Below are 21,189 nucleotides of genomic sequence, written 5' to 3'. Positions count from 1 at the left end.
GTATTGCAGTACTTATTTGTTCTTTATCCTCATTCACGTAAAAGATTTAGTTTTTCATTTTTCATCATTCAGTTCTGTATTGTCAATCTACTCAATCAATCTCATCTCTCCCTAGTGTCACCTTACAAAGGTCCTAGGAACCTCCAGACTTCAGAGCCTGCCAGGACCAGTTTCCGTGTAACATGGGACCATGCTCCTGGCGATGTTAGGGGCTACAAAGTCACCTTCCATCCTGTAGGTGAAGAAATTGACCTGGGACAACTCCTGGTTGGTCCCTATGACAACACTGTGGTCCTAGAGGAGCTGAGGTGGGGGCTGATTTCTCATTTTCAATCTTATTCTCATATGAACTTTGAATGATATTCTAAAGTAAATCATATAAAAAAATCTGGATGTTTTTTTCTTCTGTCAACAGAGCTGGTACCAAATACGCAGTGAATGTATTCGGTATGTTTGATGGAGGAGAGAGTATGCCATTGGCTGGAGAAGAGAAAACCACTCTCTCTGATGCACCTGACCCTCCTCCTTATGTGGTATCAGGTAGTTATCTAATATCCTACTATACAACCCATATATAATAAATATGTGCTATATCATTAGAGGAATAACAGAGAACACATGTTTTATGCTAGAACTAAGTAAAACAGGAACAACTGAAATGGTTTTTGTCATTCTGTTACTATGCCTGTCATCACCTTCAAGGCAGCGTCTCCAGTATGTTATGTCTCTGGGCAGCAACAGTCAAACATTGGAGACCGTATCACATAGTAAATTTTTGCTTAGGAAAATAAGCTCTAAACCCATACCCCATAAAAGCTGACGAGTTTCCCTAAATGCTTTTCCTCAAAGCTAATTGTCTCACGAAATAACAGATGTAATGGCTATTCCATCTGTCTGCCCTTTTCTCGCTTTCTACTTTTCTGACACTTTGGGCTTCTGCTTTTTGTTTCCAGTCCAAGTACAGGCCAGTGTAGATTTGAGCCATACGCTTATAATCTGTTTGCAGTTATAAATCTTTTTACTACATTGTGAGTCGGAGTGCGGCAGACATTAAGTATGAGAAGAGGAAAAGATGTTTTGTTTGCTAGAATCAACTGGAAAGGTCAGTTTGACCACTCTGCGGCAGGTCTGGTCCTAATAAGGAGGGAGACACAGATTCAGAGACAGCTCCAGAAGATAGATTAGAAGAGGTGAGAGAATCCCACTCTCTACTGTACCATCTGTTGACAACAGACCCGTTTTCAACAAGCCTCTGTAGCTTGAGGGCAAAGAAAGTTGTGGGTATGGAAAGTCCTTCTCGATTATTCCTTGTCCTAATTCACGAAGACCTGTTTTAAATTACAGTAGGACATAAATTATTACTGCAGTGTACCTTTACATAATTTTTTCCCTTTTTGCACTTTCATCTTAGCTAGTGGAAAGTCAGCAGTCTCAGATATTCCCTCTATTTTTAATATACCTCTAACAGCGTATGTTAAAAGACATGTTTTTGCGTCTCTACAGGCTTTATCTATTCTCCCCCTTGCTAGCAGTCTAAGCTCGACAGCTGGTTGTCTGACATGGGGCCAGGGTATGGGTTTTCTGTGTGAGCATACCAATCTGTAAATCAAACATATAACCTGTTTTCAGTTGCAGACAGTGGCAGTTAGTGCAACATCTGCCTATCTCCAATGCACATCTGCAGCCCTCTTTTAGGTTCCGAGGATTGGATGCCTTCCTTGTCATCAAAACAGGATGTGAATATTACCTTGCTGCTCTGGAGGGCACAGTAATCTCTCCATTGGAGGCCTTTGATATGTCACAGGCCATTAAGGGTGTACTCTCTTGACTTGCCTCTGGGACACATGGATCCAAAAAGAACAACTGAAAGAAATATTGCCTCAACATGCTACAAGACAAGAAGATAATAATTTACGACACCAGGAAAATAAAAGTTGTCAGATAAAAACCTCAGAAAGATTGGGTGTTTTACTACTTGCCTGTGAATATATTGTTTGTTTGGCACCTTTGGGAATGTTTTATTATGTTATTTTGTTTGGTTTGATGCCAAAAATGAAAACTTTATGTCACAGAACTCTTCCCTCCTCTTTTCCTTTACCTCTCACACCTCTTTGAGCACCTCTCTTGACAATTCACCATGCACACCACTGTATGTACTTGAACATGGACTTCTCTTTTGTTTATCTCATTTGAAACTTTCAACTTTTCCGATTAAGACTCTGAAATTTTGCCCTCTCAGAGGTGAGGTGTAAGACCACTGCACAGGCTGACATTGTGTTGCTGGTTGATGGCTCCTGGAGTATTGGGCGTCTCAACTTCAAGACCATTCGTGCCTTCATCGCCCGTATGGTGGGAGTCTTTGACATTGGCCCTGAAAGAGTCCAAATTGGTGGGTCTACCCAGGATAAGTGCATTTACAGTCAGCTGGTTATTACTAATAAAACAGGAAGGGGTCTCTTTGTATAACAAATGTATTTTGGTGTCTTCAGGTCTTGCTCAGTACAGTGGAGATCCAAAGACTGAATGGCACTTGGATGCCCATCAAACCCGGGAGTCTCTCCTGGATGCTGTGGCTAGTCTGCCTTACAAAGGAGGAAACACCCTGACTGGTACTTTGATATATTTATTTAAAGTGGGAGCACTGTCACTTTGACTTATGTTAGCACAGTTGAAATCTTACATTATGTGACAAGCAGGATGAAAAATCAACACTGATGTCTTCATTGCAGGTCTGGCTTTGAACTACATCCTCCAGAACAATTTCAAAGAGAATGTTGGGATGCGACCCACCTCTAGAAAGATTGGCGTGTTGATCACTGATGGCAAATCCCAGGATGATGTCATTGCCAACTCTCAGAACTTGCGTGATAGTGGAATTGAGCTCTATGCCATTGGTAAGTTCTGCTTAACTCCTTGAATGAAGTACAGCTGTCATATGTAGCAAAGTGCTCATGACTCCTATCTTCCCTGTTGCTCTCTAGGTGTGAAAAATGCTGATGAGAACGAGTTGAGGTCCATTGCCTCTGATCCGGATAGTATTCACATGTACAATGTGGCTGACTTCTCCTTCCTGTTGGACATTGTTGACAACCTTACTGATAACCTCTGTAACAGTGTCAAGGGACCAGGTATGTAAAGCCTCTTCCCCACCAAGCAGTCTGATTCTGTTTAGTTCAGTTCACTACACATTAGAACGGTTATTTTTGGGTTTCCATTGTCAAAAGTTGTGGATGTCACCAATAGAACTGTTCCCTTCTGGATCTGGAAACACTGTAGTCTGTTGATTGGTTAAGAGAAAACCATCACCCTTGCTCGACAAGGAAGCAATGCACAAACCTGCTATTTTTCAAATCACGTCAATTGCAACAGAGACTCTGAACACTCAAGCCTGTTCTTTTTTGTTCTGAAAATTTTGGCGTGCAACCCTGTGGATGTTCAACAAGATGTGGACATTCCTCTGCGTCGTTGATGAAAAGGAAATACTGATTCAGTGAAAAGACAAAACAGATTTAGGGTTAAGGTACATGTCTGTACGGGTTACGTACCGGTTCCAAAAGAGGGTACTATACCGAAAGTGTTTGGTGGAAATGCGGCTTCTGACTACTGACTATACACAAACATGACTGATCAAATCAATGGAATCACTGTGGAATAGTACACTGCATTGCAAGGACAGATGCCCTCTACCCAAAAATAATAACAGCCACAATTAGCCTCAGCGAAGTGCTCTATACCCAGACATTTGATGAGCAGTATAAATATAGTGTATAGGAGACAGTTGCATGTCTGGCCCACCATGGAAAGCAACACTAGAAGCAAAGAACTAGCCAAGCTCTTGGAAATGATTGCATATCTATTATTTTCTTCCTTCCCTAATATTCTTCCTGCCTCCCTGGAGTAGGAAATTGTCTGCTCCTTAATCAAATTAAAGAGCTGCTATTGGATACTGCAGGGGAACTCCTTGGAGAGGATGTGGCTTTAAAGTCTCAGCGAGTGCCGTGGCATGTAGAAGGTTGTGTTAGGACTTGTTACTAAATAAGCATGTTTTTATCTGTTGCCACATCTCGTTATATCCCCTACTCCCCTTCTATATCCCCTAAGTGTATAACTCTATGAATGTCAAATAACCATGAAACGGTTCTGAAATGTAAAGTTTATAAAAATGCAAAAGAAAGAAAAGCAATTAGGCACGCTTTTACACGATGTGATGGCCCTCATTGCAGTTTCTGTCTTTTCACCTGAACAGGAGGTGCACCCGATGCTCCCACTAACCTGGTGACATCAGAGGTGACACACCAATCCTTCCGAGCCACTTGGACTGCCCCTGATGGCCCGGTGGAGAAGTACCGTGTGGAGTATGTGACTGTATCTGGGCGCCCACAACAGGTATACCAGCCTCACACAGCACAATAATGCACAATACACTAAAAACCATCTTTACTTCCACTTATTCAATCATACAAAATATTGTAGTGAGTGTCGCGCCTCTTCCTCTGTGGGTGTTGAGGGGATTTTGGCTAAAATGTGTCCTGACCCACTAATTCTGAGACTAATGGGAAACTCCACTCAAATGTCTATTTCCAGCCTCCTGTTTGTGTTGGCCTCTCGCTGTTTGGGTGTCTAATTACGTTACGATCTGACACAGGGCGAGGAAACAAAAGCACACAGCTCTCAGTTTAGAGGATTAGAGAGCAAATAATGACTTCATGAGTGATAGCTCCGTTGGCCAGCAGGGTCTTGGCTCTGCAATGTGTGGAATAAGATGCATTTGTGGTGTCTGAATCTAATTACATGTAGGAGATGTTTGCTTTTTGTCCAGCTCCCGTTGTTTTGTTTAATAGTGAACATAGTGGATGAGGTTTTATTGTTGTTTATGGATCTGGAAATGAAGCACATGCTGAGTTTTAGTCCAGTAAAAACTTGATGAACAGATGGATTTCTGGTTTTTATTGGAGAGCTTTAGAAAATGCTAAGTAAACAGACAGAGCTTTTGATTGTTATGCTTCTAAACGGACACTGCAAAAATATATATTCATGGATGTATACATAAAGTAATAATCCATAATGTTTTCAGAAAGTCTCCACAGACTCACAAACCTCATCCAATGAAAGCTTTTGAAAGAGATTCTTGCAGATTACTCCTTTTGCTGCAATCTTCTACAGTAACTTTCCCGTCTGTTTTAGGTGTTTGTGGACGGCACTGAGACCACAGTGGTTCTCCAGGGCCTCAACCCCCTGACTGAGTACGAGGTCAGCGTCTACTCAGTGGAAGGAGAGGAGAGCAGCGAGCCTCTCAGAGGAACCGAGACCACACGTATGTCTTCTTTCTTGCGTTTTGACTTCCATCTCATTTGGTTTAAAGAGATCCACTTGTAAAAATCCATATATGGTAAAAGTTGGGAATGTAAACAGCCTAAACTAATCCAACAAGAATTGTCTGACTGGTCTTGGATCATTAATCATAGATGCAACCATTTCCCACTGAGGGAAACCCAGATAAATGGGGTTATCAAAGAACAACAGTTTAAATTTCTCCCGGCTCTTAAGCACTTGTAAACCTCCAGCCTTTACTTAGTATTGACTTCACTTTCCCTTCTGGGTCAGTCTCCATCACTGAATCTCTCTGGCTTAGTTGACACAAGCTGTATGCACTCAGTGACAGTGATTCCAGCGTGGTCTCCTTTAATAAACATTCATAGGTAATAAATATATCTTGGCCTTGTTTATAAAACCATATGTGGCTGCAAAAAGATAGCAATGGTAAAACTTAATTAGATGCCAATTCAAAGGCACTTTATGTGATTATACTGGGGTTCAAGCGCAATTTTGACTTATTTCTTTGTTTCTTTTAAAATGTTGTTAAATTCAGTTTTACGGGTGCTTTCTTTAGGGTGGCAGAGATTTAATAGCTTTATATAGTATCTATAAAAGAACATATTAAACAGCGCTGATTGTTTGCGCAGTTTGAATGGTGTATAAAAAGGCCAGAGAAACTCTGCAATCAAAGAAACATTCAAAACGTGTATGTCTGTGTGTCCCTGTGAACATATACTGTATACATATGTGTGTGTGTGTTTTCCCATATATGATTGTAGTAACCTCAGTTTCGTGTGTTTCACATCATTGCTTGATTATCTAGTGCCCCTGAGTGCCGTGAGGAGGATGGACATTTATGATGAACAGACCACCACTATGCGTGTGAGATGGGAGGAGGCACTGGGTGCTACTGGCTACATGCTGCTCTACAGCGCCATCAATGCCACTCAGCCCACCCTTGAGCAGGAGGTAAGATACACCTTCGGAGCACAGTGTGACTGAATGAAAAGGCAAGCAGACAATCAGCTGTGGACATGACAGATTTTGACAGGGAAAAAATGAACACATACACATGTGTTTATGTTAGACACAATCGCACACATTTGCATTCACCCATATGCACCAAACACATCGCTAAATACTAGAAGTGACCGAACGTTGCGGCCTACTGTCAGCACTTCTTGACAAAACACAGACGTCACGCACTGAAATAACATTTTACAAAGCCACCAGTGTTTGCCTCATCATTGAGGAGACAAGGCAGAAGGGGAATATACAGAGGAACACTGTTAGTCACAAAGGGGTGGGTGAACCATGAGCTCACCCTGCCAAGGGAACATCATCATTTGTACATGAGGTGTCAAACCCCAGTGGGCAGAAAACCGGAATCAGCAGATGTGCCGCAACCAAAATATTTCTCCCATTGTTTAAATGTCTCTGCTTATGTCACTGATGAGCCCCCGCTGTCCACTTCCTCTCTGACCTTATGTTGTTTGTTTGGTCTGGTCCCCTTGCAGATAAGAGTTGGAGGGGATACAACTGATGTCCAGCTGGTGAAGTTACTCCCCAACACGGCCTACTCACTCTCCCTCTTCGCCCTGCATGGAGAGTCAGCTAGTGAACCACTGACCAAGCAGGGAGTCACCCGTATGTAGTCTCTGACTCTTGTTTATTTGTGATATCTGACAGTAGGTCTATGGGGGCCACTGTGGACTCAACATTGTCCTCATGAATGCTTAACCCTGAAACTAACGCTAACCTCCTAACCTTTAGTGCCACTGCCACCTGCGGGCAAACTGACGGTTCGTGACATCACCCACAGCACCATGAGGCTTATATGGGATGCTGCTCCTGGGCTTGTTCGCAAATACCTCATCACGTACAGGCCTGAGGATGGGGAGGCTAAAGAAGTGAGTTTAGTTCCAATCCTGTTCTTTTCCGACTAAAACCAGGGAATACATGTAAACAAGATGTTAGCAGTCTATGTTTTTACCAGTCCTTTACTCTCGTGCTTTCTTTACGATTTCTAATGTCTGTTTCAGCCATTAGGTTTGATGGTGATGAATTTATATAGATATTTTTCACTGATCCCTCCATATATTGGCTAAGACCACATAATGGGGACTGCAGCTGGTTGGATGGACATTAGGGAATGTTTCTGAGTCCAATGAAAAGATTATGAAACTATCAGAATCTGGTTTTGCGGAGGTAAAAGGGATGATTTGGATAGCTACTTTATAGTTGCAGATCCCCTTATAGGAGTTCTTGGGCTACAGCAGCAAACTCTGTGGTCTGCGTTTTGCTACTTCCTTAGCCATAAATCAGGTGGAGGTGATCCTCAAAGCTCCTCTGATGGAAACACACATGTGAAAATGACTAATGGGCGGAGGATGCAAAAATGCAGTGCGTGGGCAGGAAGAGCTTACTGCCCAGAAAGTAACAGAATGTCATGTTTGACCTCATGGGTTATGTGATAGAGCCCAAAAGGGAGAGTATGCCACTCACAGCGCATACAGCACACATTCACTCCAGATGAGGCCTTTTGCATGGTTTAATAGTCCAAGGAAGCAAATAAGGTGAGACCTATAACTCAGATTAAGATGCAAAAGATCAGACAAACATGCAGCAACTGTTCAAGTTAATTGGTCTTTAGAATGAATCCCCTAAGTTCAATTTTTTGGAAATCAACTAATAAAATTTAATGAGATCAAGAGCAGTAAAACCAGTGTGGTGTTTCCTATAAGTCTTCCAGGTGTTCTTTTGTTTGTTTTTTGTTCTTTGTTGCTTGTTTGTTGTGTGTCGTTTTGTTCCCACTTTCCTCTGGAAACATAGTTTTATACCTTCTGGTCAGATTTCCTACTGGTCTTATAAGAAGCGCATTCCTACTGTCGCCAGTGTTCCTGGAAACTCATGCTGTGAACAGAATTAAGGTTTTGCAAGACTTGGCAAAATGTGGCTAAAGAGAAAAACATCTGAAGTTCTTTGTGCTCTCTCATACATAATTATATATATATATATATATATATATATATGTATTTGCATTATTGATTTTGTATAGTAATGTTTAACACTTTGATTGTTCTGCAGCTGGAAGTGGGAGGAAGTGTGACCACCAAGCAATTAGACAACCTGATCTCACAGACTGAGTATGGCTTGGCAGTTACTCCCATCTATGATGAGGGACCTGGTCAGCCGATGTTGGGAAATGCAATCACTGGTGAAAATCATCATTATTGTTACATTACAGATAATGGCAATGTCCCCTCATTTGCCTGCTTTTCACTAAAATAGAGACCACACTTAAGCTCTCTCCCTTTGTTCTGTAGATGTGGTTCCTGCCCCAAAGAATCTGCGATTCTCAGACGTGACCCAGACCAGCTTCAGAGCTACCTGGGAGCACGGAGCCCCTGATGTGGCTCTGTACCGCATTGGCTGGACCAAGAGGGGAGATACCAACTTCCAATATGTAAGAGGAAACCAGCTGTTCATAATGTTTACATTTCTAATAAATTGCACAGATATTTCCTGATGAGTCCCACAGAAAGTTTATTGGCGATGCTTTTTGTTCTGCAGGCAGAACATCTAAAAAACAGACTTTTTGCACCAATCCAATAATAATCACTCAAATATGATAGTCATGTTGCTTGTCTTTGGTTTGTATTGGCGCACATTTCAGGGAAGTACCTCCCCTCATGCTGTGATTGTGTTTTCCTTATCAGGCCATCCTGAACAACGATGAGACAACCCACCTCCTGGAGAACTTGGAGCCAGACACGCCCTATGACGTGTCTGTTACCGCAATCTATCCAGATGAATCGGAGAGCGAGGATCTGCTGGGCACTGAGAAGACATGTAAGATGTGCACCCCAGCCGGTCTTTGATGGCGACTGTACAATCACTTCAGTTAACTCTGTTTTGCTTCAGTTGCTTTGACAGAATCTCTGTTGGATCTTGATTTAAGGCTAGACCAATGATTTACCTTTCGACTTTACCTTCTGGAAATATGCTAATGAAATGTTGAGCGAAAGGGTATGCCCATTATACCTTTCTATTTCTGCCTCTAGTGCCTATAGGGTCCAAGCAGGGTGATAACAAACGTAAGTATGTTCGCGGTAAAGCAAGAGGATGCTTTTTTCTTTCAAGTGACGAAAGCATGTTTTTAAGTTTTTTCAACCAGTCATCAGCACTTTTGTCCATTGAACAACCATCATTACATCATCAAGCAAGGCCCTTAACCCATCCACCGCTCCGGTGGTGCTGTGATGCACCTGACACAGCCGATTTTATTATGTGTTTGTCTGTCCTTGTCTGTCTCATTGTTCATACCATTCATCCCATGGCTGTTCCTGAATCTGTTCTGACTCAGTCAAATGACAAATGGCTGAAGATGGATTTTGACTATGCATGCCGCGCAAAACAAGGATTTGAATCCTTGTTTTTGCAGCCCATTCCATCATCCATCATCCATCATCCATCATCCATCATTCATCATCCATCCATCCATCTATCCATTGCATTTATCCATGCATTATGAATCCATCCATTATCATCTATCCATCAATCCATTGCTGTTTGCGAGAATCCATCCCTGCTTCAGAAAAGACAAAGTCCCAGAAGAGGATTGTCTTTTCATCTTTAAAGCTGCAATCCTTGATACAAATCAGTGGCAACTGGGCTTAACAAAAAGTAAAACACGTGAATTATCTAGAAGTAACTGATATTTGACGGCAAATTAGGTTTTTAAGACGTTCAAAACAGAGTAGACATTTTGACATGAGCTTAACCAAAGTATCAAGGACTGTGTCTTTAAAAGATAATGTGGAGGAAATCCATGGAATAAGTGCTCTTGCAACATATAACGGGTAGACACATATTGACATAGTTGTAATTGTGGTATGTGTGTGTGCCTGCGTTTTCCAGTACCTATGGGACCTCCAACCAACTTGGTTGTGTTCAACGAAACCACCACCACTCTGAACGCCAGGTGGAATCCAGCACCAGGCCGTGTCCAGAACTACAGGATCACTTACGTGCCCACAGCTGGAGGCAGGACCCAGACTGTAAGTCAACGGACCAACACACCATACATCTAATACACAGTGTTTATAACTGCTCTGTGTAGCAATCATGTTTCAGAAAATTAAACATAAGGCATACCATTCATTTACGAGGTGTTTTTATTTCTCATGCAAAGATTCTCGAAACACCAAAGAGCAGATTGAGGTTTTAGTAAAATAAGCATTTCTCTAACGGAGATATGCTTTGGTACTTTAATGGAAAAGAAGAAACACAAGTTATAACTTAAACAGAGTAATGTACAAAAGGAAACACAACAGTAGCAGCAGTACGAGGTATTAAAATATTAGCTACTCACTCCTTAATCATCTTAGCTTTATTTGCCTCCAAGAAATATATGTGCACAGCTAAAAGCCACCATCAGTATTGCATTATTTTAGTTTATCCTAAGTCAAATCTCTTAATCTGTTGTTTGGATATGGCAGCATTAATGTGGACAAAAACCCCTTCCTAGTTTTTCCTCCATATTTCCTGTCTCCTACTGGTCATATTCATTTCTGGCTGCCTTTAGAAATATGCAAAAGTCTTTTTGGATGACAGTTGAAGGTTTGGTTTCAATTTGCTGCCAGACATTTCTCATTGCTTCCACAAGAAAGACTTAAAGAGGAACTACGCTCACTTTCAACATTCATACATGTAATTCCTATGGTCTTAGGCAGTCTAGAAATATTAGTAAACATGAACAACTCTCTCCCAAATGCAAGAATTAGAGTGCTAAAACTCAAATTTGTGATGTCATGTCAAAGTCTGGAGCTGCTCCATAGACAATAAATTGGTAAAGATGTTCTAGATGACACTGAGAGCACACAAAGGAATGATCTGTTTATACATGGGTACATTTTACTGTTTCACAACTGAAAACACTACAGTGGAATAAAGCTCATTTAGGTATAAAAAAGAAAACAAACTTTCTGGGGGTCGAAAAAATAAGTCTCCAATTCATTGTCTATGGAGAAGCCCCAGACTTACTACTTGACATCACAAGTTTGAGACTTACCTTTCTGGTTTCTGACTTTGAGAAAGCAGCTCATGTTCACAAATACTGACCGAACTTTCCTAGGCTGTGGAAACAACATGTTAAAATGCTTAATTTAGTTGGTGTTTCCCTTTAAAGGCAAGTGTGCTAAATGGTGCTGATGCACATGCCTTCACACAAGACAACAGACTGATAAGCACCCCGACAAGCTGCAAAACACCCTCCCTTAAATCAGTGTTAGATGTTCCAAACAATTTTGTAGAAAAATATTTCATCCTCACTACTTGGCATTTATGGGTTGTGAGAAGTTGCTTAAGAGAGATAAAAATTCAATGTCATAAGAAGTTCACATGACATATTTTGAGGTCTGAAAATTTAACAGCTCTATGGGGAGACAGTGTGCAGATACATCACAGATTAAACTTTGATGGTTCACATGCAGTGTGTGTGCTGTTTGGCCATCTGCAAGCTGTGTGTGTATGTTTGTGTACATGGAAAATGGAACACATTTGACCAGTCAGGTCATTGTACACTTGTGTAATGAGAGAATACGGTGCCATGGGTGTCATATAATGTGCTTTAAGTGCTGCACAAAGTCGCTGCTTCCATAAATCTTGGTTCACTGTTCTTTCGCCCATTTTAATAAGGTCCACACTGCATCCAACATGTGTCATACTGGAGAGGGCAGCTGAAGGTTTAAGCTGTTTTTATTTCCTTATAATTTACCCTGTAAATTGAAGTTTTGTGCAAAATTCAGCTTGGGCTCAGCTGGTGTTACGTAGGTCGTTGGTTTACCATTAGTTTCCCTTTTAACACAAAGTGAAATGTTTTCCTCTTTAGTACTTGATGAAATTTAGTTGCACTGATTGCCTGGGTGATATCACACTGAAGGGTTGATGGAAAACTGGAAGCCAACAAGCTAGCGTCAGCCAAGTTGTCTTGGTTCACTATCAGGATTTCAACAAGTGCAGCTAAAAGGGAGTTTTGCATTGTTTCGTCTGGGACAACAAGTCTGTTTTCGGAAATGTCTGACACAACATTTTGCACTTGTGTACAAGAAAACTACCACAGTGCCAATTTATATTACTTCCTTCCTTCGATTTTCTTTTTCCTTGTTGATAAAAGATTCATCCATTCGGTTGAGACACAGAGCTGTGCAGTGATTAAAGAAAAAGCACTATTATACACAAAGTCACATGCAAACACACAGACAGAAATAATGCTGTAAATACTGTACATCACCAGTCATGACTGTGACAAGACATCCGACTGTTTCAGCCATCAGCGCACAGATTTATCTTGGCCAGTGTGCTGTATATTAATCATGTCCAAAAACATATTAAAAAACATTCCTTCTCTGAAATGTTGACAGTGCAGTAGTTTTCAGGTACAATTCTTTCCATCAGGTTATTGACAACAATTTAAGGCATGCATGGAGAGTTGTTTAACTCTTTATCCCATCCGATAAACAGATCAAATATCTTGTCCCGCTGTGTGTACTGGAGTTGCTGAAGGTTATTAAAGGCTACAGCAAGACTTTTGTAGGAAAAGCAAATTCTTTGGCTTTTACTATAGATGACTAAACAAGTTAATGATTGTCTAAGTAACTAAATTCAATATGATCACCAAGGGTTTACAAACATTTAAAGGGACAGTTCACCCCAAAATCAAAAACACATATTTTTCCTCTTACCTGTAGTGCTGTTTATTAATCTAGATCGTTTCGGTGTGCTTTGCCGAGTATTGGAGATATCGGCCATAGAGATGTCTGCCATCTTTCTAATATAATGCAACTAGATGGCACTCGGCATGTGGTGCTCAAAGCGCCAAAAATTACATTTGAAAAACTCAACAGCAATGTCTCATTCCAGAAATCAAAGTTAATCCACAGTAGTTTCATGGAGGAATTATTTTCTTTCTACTGAACTACACCTGTCAACCGTTTCACCGAGGAGAAGGAAACGTGCATCTACTCATGGACGAGAGGCTTGTCCTTGTAACAGCATGAGATGTAAACATTATTCTGGGTGTCCTAGCAGTAAATGCATGCTTCGTTCTGCGCAGTGATACAGTTGGCTGATGTTTGGTAGAAAGCAAATAGTTCCTACCTGAATCTCACAACAAGGACTATGAATTATCTTGAGTAACTGGGTCGTGATTTTTGGTCATTACTGTTGAGTTTTTCAAATGTACTTTTTTGGCACCACAAGCTGAGTGCCATCTAGTTCCATAATTTTTGAAGGAATCTCTATGGCTAATATCTCCAAGACTCGGCAATTCACATAAAAACAAACAAAATTTATAAATAGCACTACAGATATGAGAAAAAAATGTGGATTTCTGATTTTGCAGTGAACTGTCCAATTACGAGTCATAATAACAGTTTTTTAACAAGACATAAGCCAAGGAAGTTGACATGTATTCCTCCCTGACTAGACCCAGATTGGAGGAAAGAAAACCACTGTCCTGCTTCCCAAGCTGACCCCTGACACCGAATACTCCATCACTGTGGTGGGGGTCTACGCCAAAGGAGTTGGTGGGGAGCTGAACGGCATTGGAAAGACCAGTGAGTTATGCTCCTCTTTGCATGCGCTCAAATGTCAAGTGATAACAGTGACACCTCATGATGACTGTATACAGTTGTAGTAGTGCATTCAGGTAAATACAGACGACACTTCAACTCTATCATCCTTTTATCTTACCTCAGAGCCTTTGGGCGGTGTTAGGAACCTGCAGGTCACTGACCCCACTACCAGCACCCTGAATGTCCAGTGGGAGGCTGCTGAGGGCAATGTGCGCCAGTACAGGATCTTCTATGTCCCTGCGGCTGGAGGAGAGGAGGAGATGGTAAGCTGGAAAACAGGTCTAGAGCATTAGAACATGTTGAGTGAGATGTGCCTCTCTCTTAATACCATATCTGTAGTGGCGAGAGCACAGCCTGATGTATGTCTTGTTATGCTTCTATCCAGGCCCAGGTATCAGGCAGCACCTACAACACTGTGCTGAAGAACCTGCAGTCTGATACTGTCTACACTGTAACAGTGGTTCCTGTCTACTCCGCTGGAGAGGGACAACGCATGTCTGAGAATGGCAAAACCTGTAAGTGCTGCATGCATTCAATCATTAGTGTAGGTCACAAATGGTGATCAATGCAGGGACGCTGAGGAGCAGCAGTGATATCTTTGGTAGGCAGCTCTTAGGGTTCAGAAAAGTCCAGGCAGATTGAAAAGAGGATCTCTGAGAATGACTTACTACATGACGGCAGTGGGATTTCAGGAATCCATTCATGTCTGTCCAGAGTGAACTTACTGGCCTCGGTTCCTGGCTGGCTGTTACTGAATGTCAGAGAACCTTCAATGAGGCAGCCATTTATAACTGATTTGTTTCAGATCATCCAAATCCTTTCAAAAGCTGTAAGCCAAGCCAAACCGATCAAATGCCATTGGTTTCTAAAGAGGTGCTTTAATATGCACTTAGTTCACACCTCACATATAAAATTTAACATAAGACATAACATAAAATGACAGTATTAAGCTCAGTCATCTTAGTTTGAACTTCTTTGAAGAACTCAGATTTTTCCAGTTTCTCCCACAATTTCAAACCACCAATCTCTGCTGGGAATGAGTCAGCATTTTGCGGGCTGATTGCGTAGGAAGGAATTCCTCTGACTTGGCAGCATTATAATGGTGTCTCCTCTCTTTTTACCGTAAGATTGTCCATTTATAGGCTGGAATGAAGGGTAGTGGTCAGGATAATGGTGGGGCTCGGGGAATGGGGGAGGGTATATACTGAATAATTGGCCCTCCTTTGGGAAAAAGAAACAGAAGGGGGGGTTAGAAATGAATGGAGTGCATTATATGTTTTATGGCTCTCAACTCACTTGGCTAAGGTCATGCTCCATGCCCGCTACTGTTACCCCCATTTTCCTTTCTGGAGCAATGGTCCTTCATGTTTTGTGGCTTTTTTTTCCTCGACATGTTAACCAAACTCTTATACAGTACATACAGTATATGAGATCATACTGCCACAGAACTTTTCAACCGCTAACCTTGTAACTCTTGGCCCTCTGTAGAATACACTGTCATCTCCATTTAAACTGAAGTGCCTCATTGTACCGTCCCCTCTTCATGCAATTTACGGAAGGATCTGCTCTCATTGTTTGAGCTAACTTTGCAAGCCACTGGCTGTTAATTGTGCCTTAAAATTCAAAGCAGCTTTTTAGGCACAAGGGATTGGTTTGTGTAACTTTAAAGTACGGAAGCTCACTCACTGTGTTGTGCCCACTGCGTTTTTTCCTCTGCATTTATGGGGTTATAATGGGGAGCAGCACAAAGCCTCTAAACATCTGCTTTGGTTTGTTAAGAGGCAAGCTTCACACAGGGCTGCACATTCGCCTTGTATATCCTTTTCATTAACCTTCAGGGCACTGACAGGAAGTGTCCTGTTGATAGCAGTATTGTTAAATAATGTCTTAAACTTGTCTCTGTTGGTTGCCGGCCAGTATTGTTCCCATTTCATTGAAATGTTCTCATGTAGTCATCACACTGTTCTGGCTGTCCACAAAACTAGTCTAGACCATAGTAAGTGAGACAAAGGGAGGATGGTAGTACCACTAGTTAAACTCTTAAAGGTGTCATTTAAACACTTGTAAATAACCCCCATGGAACCTCATAAGATAAAACTTAATAGTACTAAAACACACATACAAATAGGAACACATGACATGCATTTGTTTAGCAATATTACGGGTGATGTTCTCATGTAATTGATGGTTTTACTGACCTCTATACCTGACCTAAACGATCTATTTTTGTCTCCTCTGCCTTATCTAATCCTCTCTCTCAATCTATCTCCCCAATCTTTACAAACCACTTGACTTGCTGCCCTTTAACCTCACCCTGTCACTATTCTTTCCTCTTTGTCTAACCTTCCTCTCATCAATCTTCTTCCCGCTTTGTACCCCGTTTTTGCTTTACCTTAACTCTGTTCTTCTCCCTAACCTCTCACTTCCTCATCCCTAACCTTGGCCGTACCACCCAACATTCCTGGCTCTGCAGTGGTGCGTAGCCCTGTCAGGAACATCAGGGTTTTCAACCCCACTACCAACACTCTGAACGTTCGCTGGGAGCATGCCACAGGCCCAGTCCAGCAGTACCGGGTGGTCTATGCTCCTCTGACTGGCGCCAGACCCTCTGAGTCGGTGAGTTTCCATCCACGGTGTGGTGAGAAGTGTGGTATAGCACATATGTATAAAAAGACATTGGTGCACAACAGCACCCATAACTACAAGTCCTTTTTTATTGTCTTATCACAGCCAATCAGTATCCATCTTATTGCTAATGCCCTTAAATCATGCGTTTATCACACTGACTGTTTCTTGAAAAGAGGACGTTTAGAGCACACCCATGTGGAGGTGTGAGCATATTTTGCCTGAGTAACAACCAATTAAAATGTTGACCACCATTTACAGTATACCATATGTGAACAGGAATGAAACAGCCTCAGTCTTAACTTTTAAAGGAGAACATTAGTCTGTTCACCAAATGGGCCATGTGTGCACGCATGTGTGCAGTTACCGCTAGCTGAGTTCTTGTTTTTTATACACAGCTAAAGATTTTAACCAAGACTGTGATCATTAAATTGCATTAAAACTCTCGTTCTTGACACGATATGTGGCATCTGGCACCAGTGTGCCCACATCTTCAGGGTTTCTGGTTACTTAAAGAATCCACAAGCAACTTTTGAAGTGTTACTTCGACATGGCTACCATTAGCGCTCCCCAGCATCTGCAAGAAAGATTGCCCCATTAAGAACAGCTTCTTCAGTGGGAGTCTAATAACATGGTCTTTGAAGAGGTAGGCATACATATTCCAGTTTATTGATAGAGAGGTGCTCATTTATGACAGGCTCAGGCCTTTTTCCATCCCCGGAGCCAATGATGTCTGGCTATGTGGCCTTTTCCACCATCAGATTTAACACCGGCTGAAGATTTGTAGCATGAATTACCAGCTTTACTGATATCCTCAGTGATGTTATTTTTACACTGAGAATCTTAAGCGTCCTAGTAAATTTATGACCAGGACAGATGGAGAGTGTAGACAACAGGATGTTGTTGTTGCATTTGCATCGCCACGAAACGATAATAAGCAGATTTACCAAACCCATTTGTTGGTCTGACGCTTACACAGTCTGACCTCACTCTGTCCAACTAACTAATCCACAGAGAGAGAATGTGAGGAGGAGGTGGCCCATATGTAATCAGCTGTCGCGCTGTCAGACTGGGTTAAACGACAGTGTCAGCTGTCAAACATCAAAAGATTATGTGGCTCTTCTTTTCACTTAGTGCTGACAGCAAAAGGCTGACGAGTAAAGGGAGGTGTTAGAGGGTGTGTACGACACAAGCAGCTGTCAAGAGAGAGGAGAAAGTGTACGTGTCTGGCAGGGGGATTTGCATTCTGCCCGTGCACCCATGCACAATTGCTATTTTTTTGTTTAGAAAATATAAACATATGCTATTATCTTAATCTGATTTTACTGATTGATTTGGGATTTAAGTCCACACATGTTGCACCGAAACTCTTAAGAACTTTCTATCCCTGACATGCTCGGTGTTTTTATACAGATTTTGGTACCAGGGAACACCAATGAGGCCCTGCTGCAGCAGCTGCTCCCAGACACCGATTACAATGTTGGAGTGGTTGCCCTGTATAGCGACGGCGAAGGACCCACTATCAGTGATGAAGGAAAGACAAGTAAGAACCTGGGCCAGTGTGTTTAAAGAGAGTAGGAAAAACAATATAAATACCCCTATGTATCATGCTTCTTAGAGTGCAAGTGCAGATCTAGTATAGGTATTCCAGTGATTAACAATTAGCCTCGTTTTTTAGTACACAAAAAGACAAAAGATACAGAGACGTTCAGAATGTACAACACAAACCCTTTTTTCATGTTTCCTCGCTCAGTGCCTCGCAGTGGCCCAAGGAACATGCGCGTCTATGACCCCACCACCACTACTCTCTCTGTGAGCTGGGAACATGCTGAAGGTCCTGTCATGCAATACCGCATCACCTATGCTCAGACCACAGGAGACCCCATCGAGGAATTTGTAAGCATGTTCATAAGTCTGCATAATTGCACTGTTGTTTATGGTTCAATAAATTCTCTTTCTAGAGTGGCAACTATTCAGTGTTTGCCCTCGATCCTAAATTGTAGAGCAGCTCTCATTGATCTGAGATATTAATACAAATGTATCTCTAATATGCTCTTCATTTGTTCTTGTATTAATCCTTTTCTTTATGTGATGTCTCATAGACCGTAGTACCAGGAAACAGAAACAATGTGATCCTGCAGAACCTGGATCCAGACACTCCTTATAACATCAAAGTGACTGCCATATATGCTGACGGACCAGGAGGACAGCTGGAAGGAGATGGACGCACAGGTACACACTATTTAATCACTGCAAACTGTGTGTTCCAACTGACGCAGAGACCATTCAAGGACATTAAACTTAGCATACTGACTGACAGGTGTTAAGGATATCACACAGTGCTGCACACACACACACACACCAGAGTGAGGAATCCACAGCAGAAAATCTGAACAGACTGATCCATTGATTAGGATCCTGAATCGTTGAAGCAAAAGTGGAATAAGTGAAATTCTTGACTTTTCATGAAGGCCAAACGCACCCAGAGCCTTTGCCAGATAATTATAAACTGGCTGTTCTCCAGTGAGGGAGATCTCATGCTTCCAGTGCTGGCCGGTGTCTTGACTCATTTTGTCTTTTAAACAAAAGAAGCCCTATTACATAATGTAATGCCACTCCGCTCCTTCAGGCGGCTTATTATTTTTTTTGATGTAATTTCTCTGATGTGGTTGAATTTATCATCCCCTCAATCACACGTTGAGATATATCACCCATAATTCAAAAGCCATAATAAGCAATAAACTATAATACAGTAATTGCCTCGCTGAAAACGCTGAATACACTGGAATTTTATCTCATTGCCATGAAAAGAAGCCCGTGTTGACTGTGCTGTCCCGGCTTGTTTCCCACAGTGGGTATGCTCGGCCCCAGGAACCTTCGTGTGTCTGATGAGTGGTACACCCGCTTCAGGGTGTCCTGGGACCCCGCCCCCTCCAGGGTCAACGGATACAAGATTATCTACAAGCCTGAGGGTATGGACATGTTGTTATGGAGATAAAAGGTGTCAGTTACTGAGGAAATGTGTGTTTTATTATTCATCAAGTAACATTTGTGTCTCCTTTAAGGCTCTGATGAGACCTTGGAGGTGTTTGCTGGAGATGTGACCTCCCACCAACTGCTTAACCTGAAACCTGGAACCACCTATGACCTGCAGGTGCTGGCACAGTATGACACAGGCCTCAGCGCACCTCTCATTGGACAAGGCACCACATGTAAGCTAATGATGCTTTGATTTATTAGACAGATTTATCTTCTGAAAATTAAATGGATTATTCTAGCTGTGACTGTAGGTCCATTGTCTTGCAAAATCAGTGTTGTGAAAGAACATGTGCTAAGAATATTGCCTTCCCTTTAGTGTACCTGAACGTGACCGACCTGACCACCTACAACGTTGGCTATGACTCCTACTGCGTCAGATGGACCCCTCACAGAGCAGCCACATCCTACAGACTCAAAGTTAACCCTGTTGATCGTGAGTGCTTTATTCAACTATGTTTTAAAAATGTTGAATTAGACATTGAATTCTGTCTCATCTGGATTCTCTCCTTTCTGTCTTTCTTTCCTTTCCTCTAGCCTCCAAGAGAGGAGCTCAGGAGATCACTGTCAGAGGCTCGGAGAGCAGTCACTGCTTTGATGGCTTGACCCCTGACACTCTGTACAACACCGTAGTGTTCGCCCAGACCCCCAACATGGAGGGACCTGGAGTCAGTGTAAAGGAGACGACATGTAAGATGACATCCTTTTAACCCGTTTGTTAATGTATGAGAGGACAGTGCACGGACACACTAGATCTGCTGGAGCTAGTGGAACCTTACATTTATTTTAGGTTACATGTACGTCACTCTAAATGTTGTGCTTGTGTTTCTGTTTTGTTCTGCAGTGGTCAAACCAACAGAGGTGCCAACCGAGCCTCCCACTCCCCCTCCTCCTGCAACAGTCCCCCCTGCACTAGATGGTGAGGAGAGCTAATGTTTGCATCAAGCATGCTTCAATAATAACTGTTATTGTTCAGCTGAAATTAGGCTCTACATTAACTTTGTTGTACTTGCGTCACAGTGTGCAAGGGTGCCAAGGCAGACCTGGTCTTCCTCATTGATGGCTCCTGGAGTATTGGAGATGAAAGCTTCATCAAAGTCATCCAGTTTGTCAAAAGCATGACTGGAGCCTTTGATGTCATCAGCCCTAAAGGCATGCAGGTCAGCATAAACCTTGGTGCTGTCTTTCATGTTTGTTTCTCTGTATGTTTTCTGAAGATAAACTGACCACATGCAATGTTTTGAAAAAATGTCTTTGAGGGTTGGGTACCATTCACATTTGAGCTGATACTGGTACCAGTTCCTGTACCTTTAATTTGGCACCTGTATCCAACAGAACCTGTTTTACTGTACTTTACTGTCTCTGTAATAACAAAAATGTAATTTTTTAACAAGCTGCGGGAGTAGGCTGAAAAAGCAGTTCACCTCTGCTCTTTTCTACTCACACATAGGGCTAATCGTCTGTCTCTGTCTGTCTGCTTGTGTATGTGTGTGCATGTGTATACCTGTGTCTTCTTGTCTAACTGAAGTATTAAAGGAAAGAAAATATAACAGACGCCAAAGCTATCGCAGTAGAT

At 42.0% G+C, this 21,189-nt stretch overlaps 1 protein-coding gene across 4 annotated transcripts in view; it reads left to right on the top strand.

Annotated features, from left to right (window-relative positions):
- The window catches only part of col12a1a (collagen, type XII, alpha 1a), a 60,338-nt gene that overhangs the window by 19,434 nt on the left and 19,715 nt on the right, over positions 1-21,189 (top strand). For 2 of the 4 annotated variants that reach the window (XM_050061592.1, XM_050061594.1), the window contains exons 16-44: positions 116-308; positions 416-540; positions 2,240-2,389; positions 2,490-2,609; positions 2,730-2,894; positions 2,982-3,128; positions 4,247-4,386; positions 5,185-5,314; positions 6,140-6,285; positions 6,834-6,963; positions 7,090-7,226; positions 8,404-8,533; positions 8,643-8,782; positions 9,036-9,168; positions 9,381-9,413; positions 10,237-10,376; positions 13,805-13,934; positions 14,076-14,215; positions 14,338-14,467; positions 16,426-16,568; positions 17,991-18,120; positions 18,331-18,473; positions 18,680-18,809; positions 19,430-19,549; positions 19,643-19,789; positions 19,933-20,049; positions 20,151-20,303; positions 20,458-20,532; positions 20,634-20,773. In XM_050061592.1, coding sequence (XP_049917549.1) covers positions 116-308; positions 416-540; positions 2,240-2,389; positions 2,490-2,609; positions 2,730-2,894; positions 2,982-3,128; positions 4,247-4,386; positions 5,185-5,314; positions 6,140-6,285; positions 6,834-6,963; positions 7,090-7,226; positions 8,404-8,533; positions 8,643-8,782; positions 9,036-9,168; positions 9,381-9,413; positions 10,237-10,376; positions 13,805-13,934; positions 14,076-14,215; positions 14,338-14,467; positions 16,426-16,568; positions 17,991-18,120; positions 18,331-18,473; positions 18,680-18,809; positions 19,430-19,549; positions 19,643-19,789; positions 19,933-20,049; positions 20,151-20,303; positions 20,458-20,532; positions 20,634-20,773 — 3,857 coding nt within the window. The remainder of the gene's footprint in view (positions 1-115; positions 309-415; positions 541-2,239; positions 2,390-2,489; positions 2,610-2,729; positions 2,895-2,981; positions 3,129-4,246; positions 4,387-5,184; positions 5,315-6,139; positions 6,286-6,833; positions 6,964-7,089; positions 7,227-8,403; positions 8,534-8,642; positions 8,783-9,035; positions 9,169-9,380; positions 9,414-10,236; positions 10,377-13,804; positions 13,935-14,075; positions 14,216-14,337; positions 14,468-16,425; positions 16,569-17,990; positions 18,121-18,330; positions 18,474-18,679; positions 18,810-19,429; positions 19,550-19,642; positions 19,790-19,932; positions 20,050-20,150; positions 20,304-20,457; positions 20,533-20,633; positions 20,774-21,189) is intronic. The other 2 variants (XM_050061593.1, XM_050061595.1) reach the window with 2 other exon arrangements.

The sequence above is a fragment of the Epinephelus moara genome, chromosome 14 (genome assembly GCF_006386435.1).
Source record: "Epinephelus moara isolate mb chromosome 14, YSFRI_EMoa_1.0, whole genome shotgun sequence".
In the NCBI taxonomy this organism is placed as follows: domain Eukaryota; kingdom Metazoa; phylum Chordata; class Actinopteri; order Perciformes; family Serranidae; genus Epinephelus; species Epinephelus moara.
Note: the sequence above shows the minus strand (reverse complement) of the source record. Positions and strands in the feature narration are given on the sequence as shown.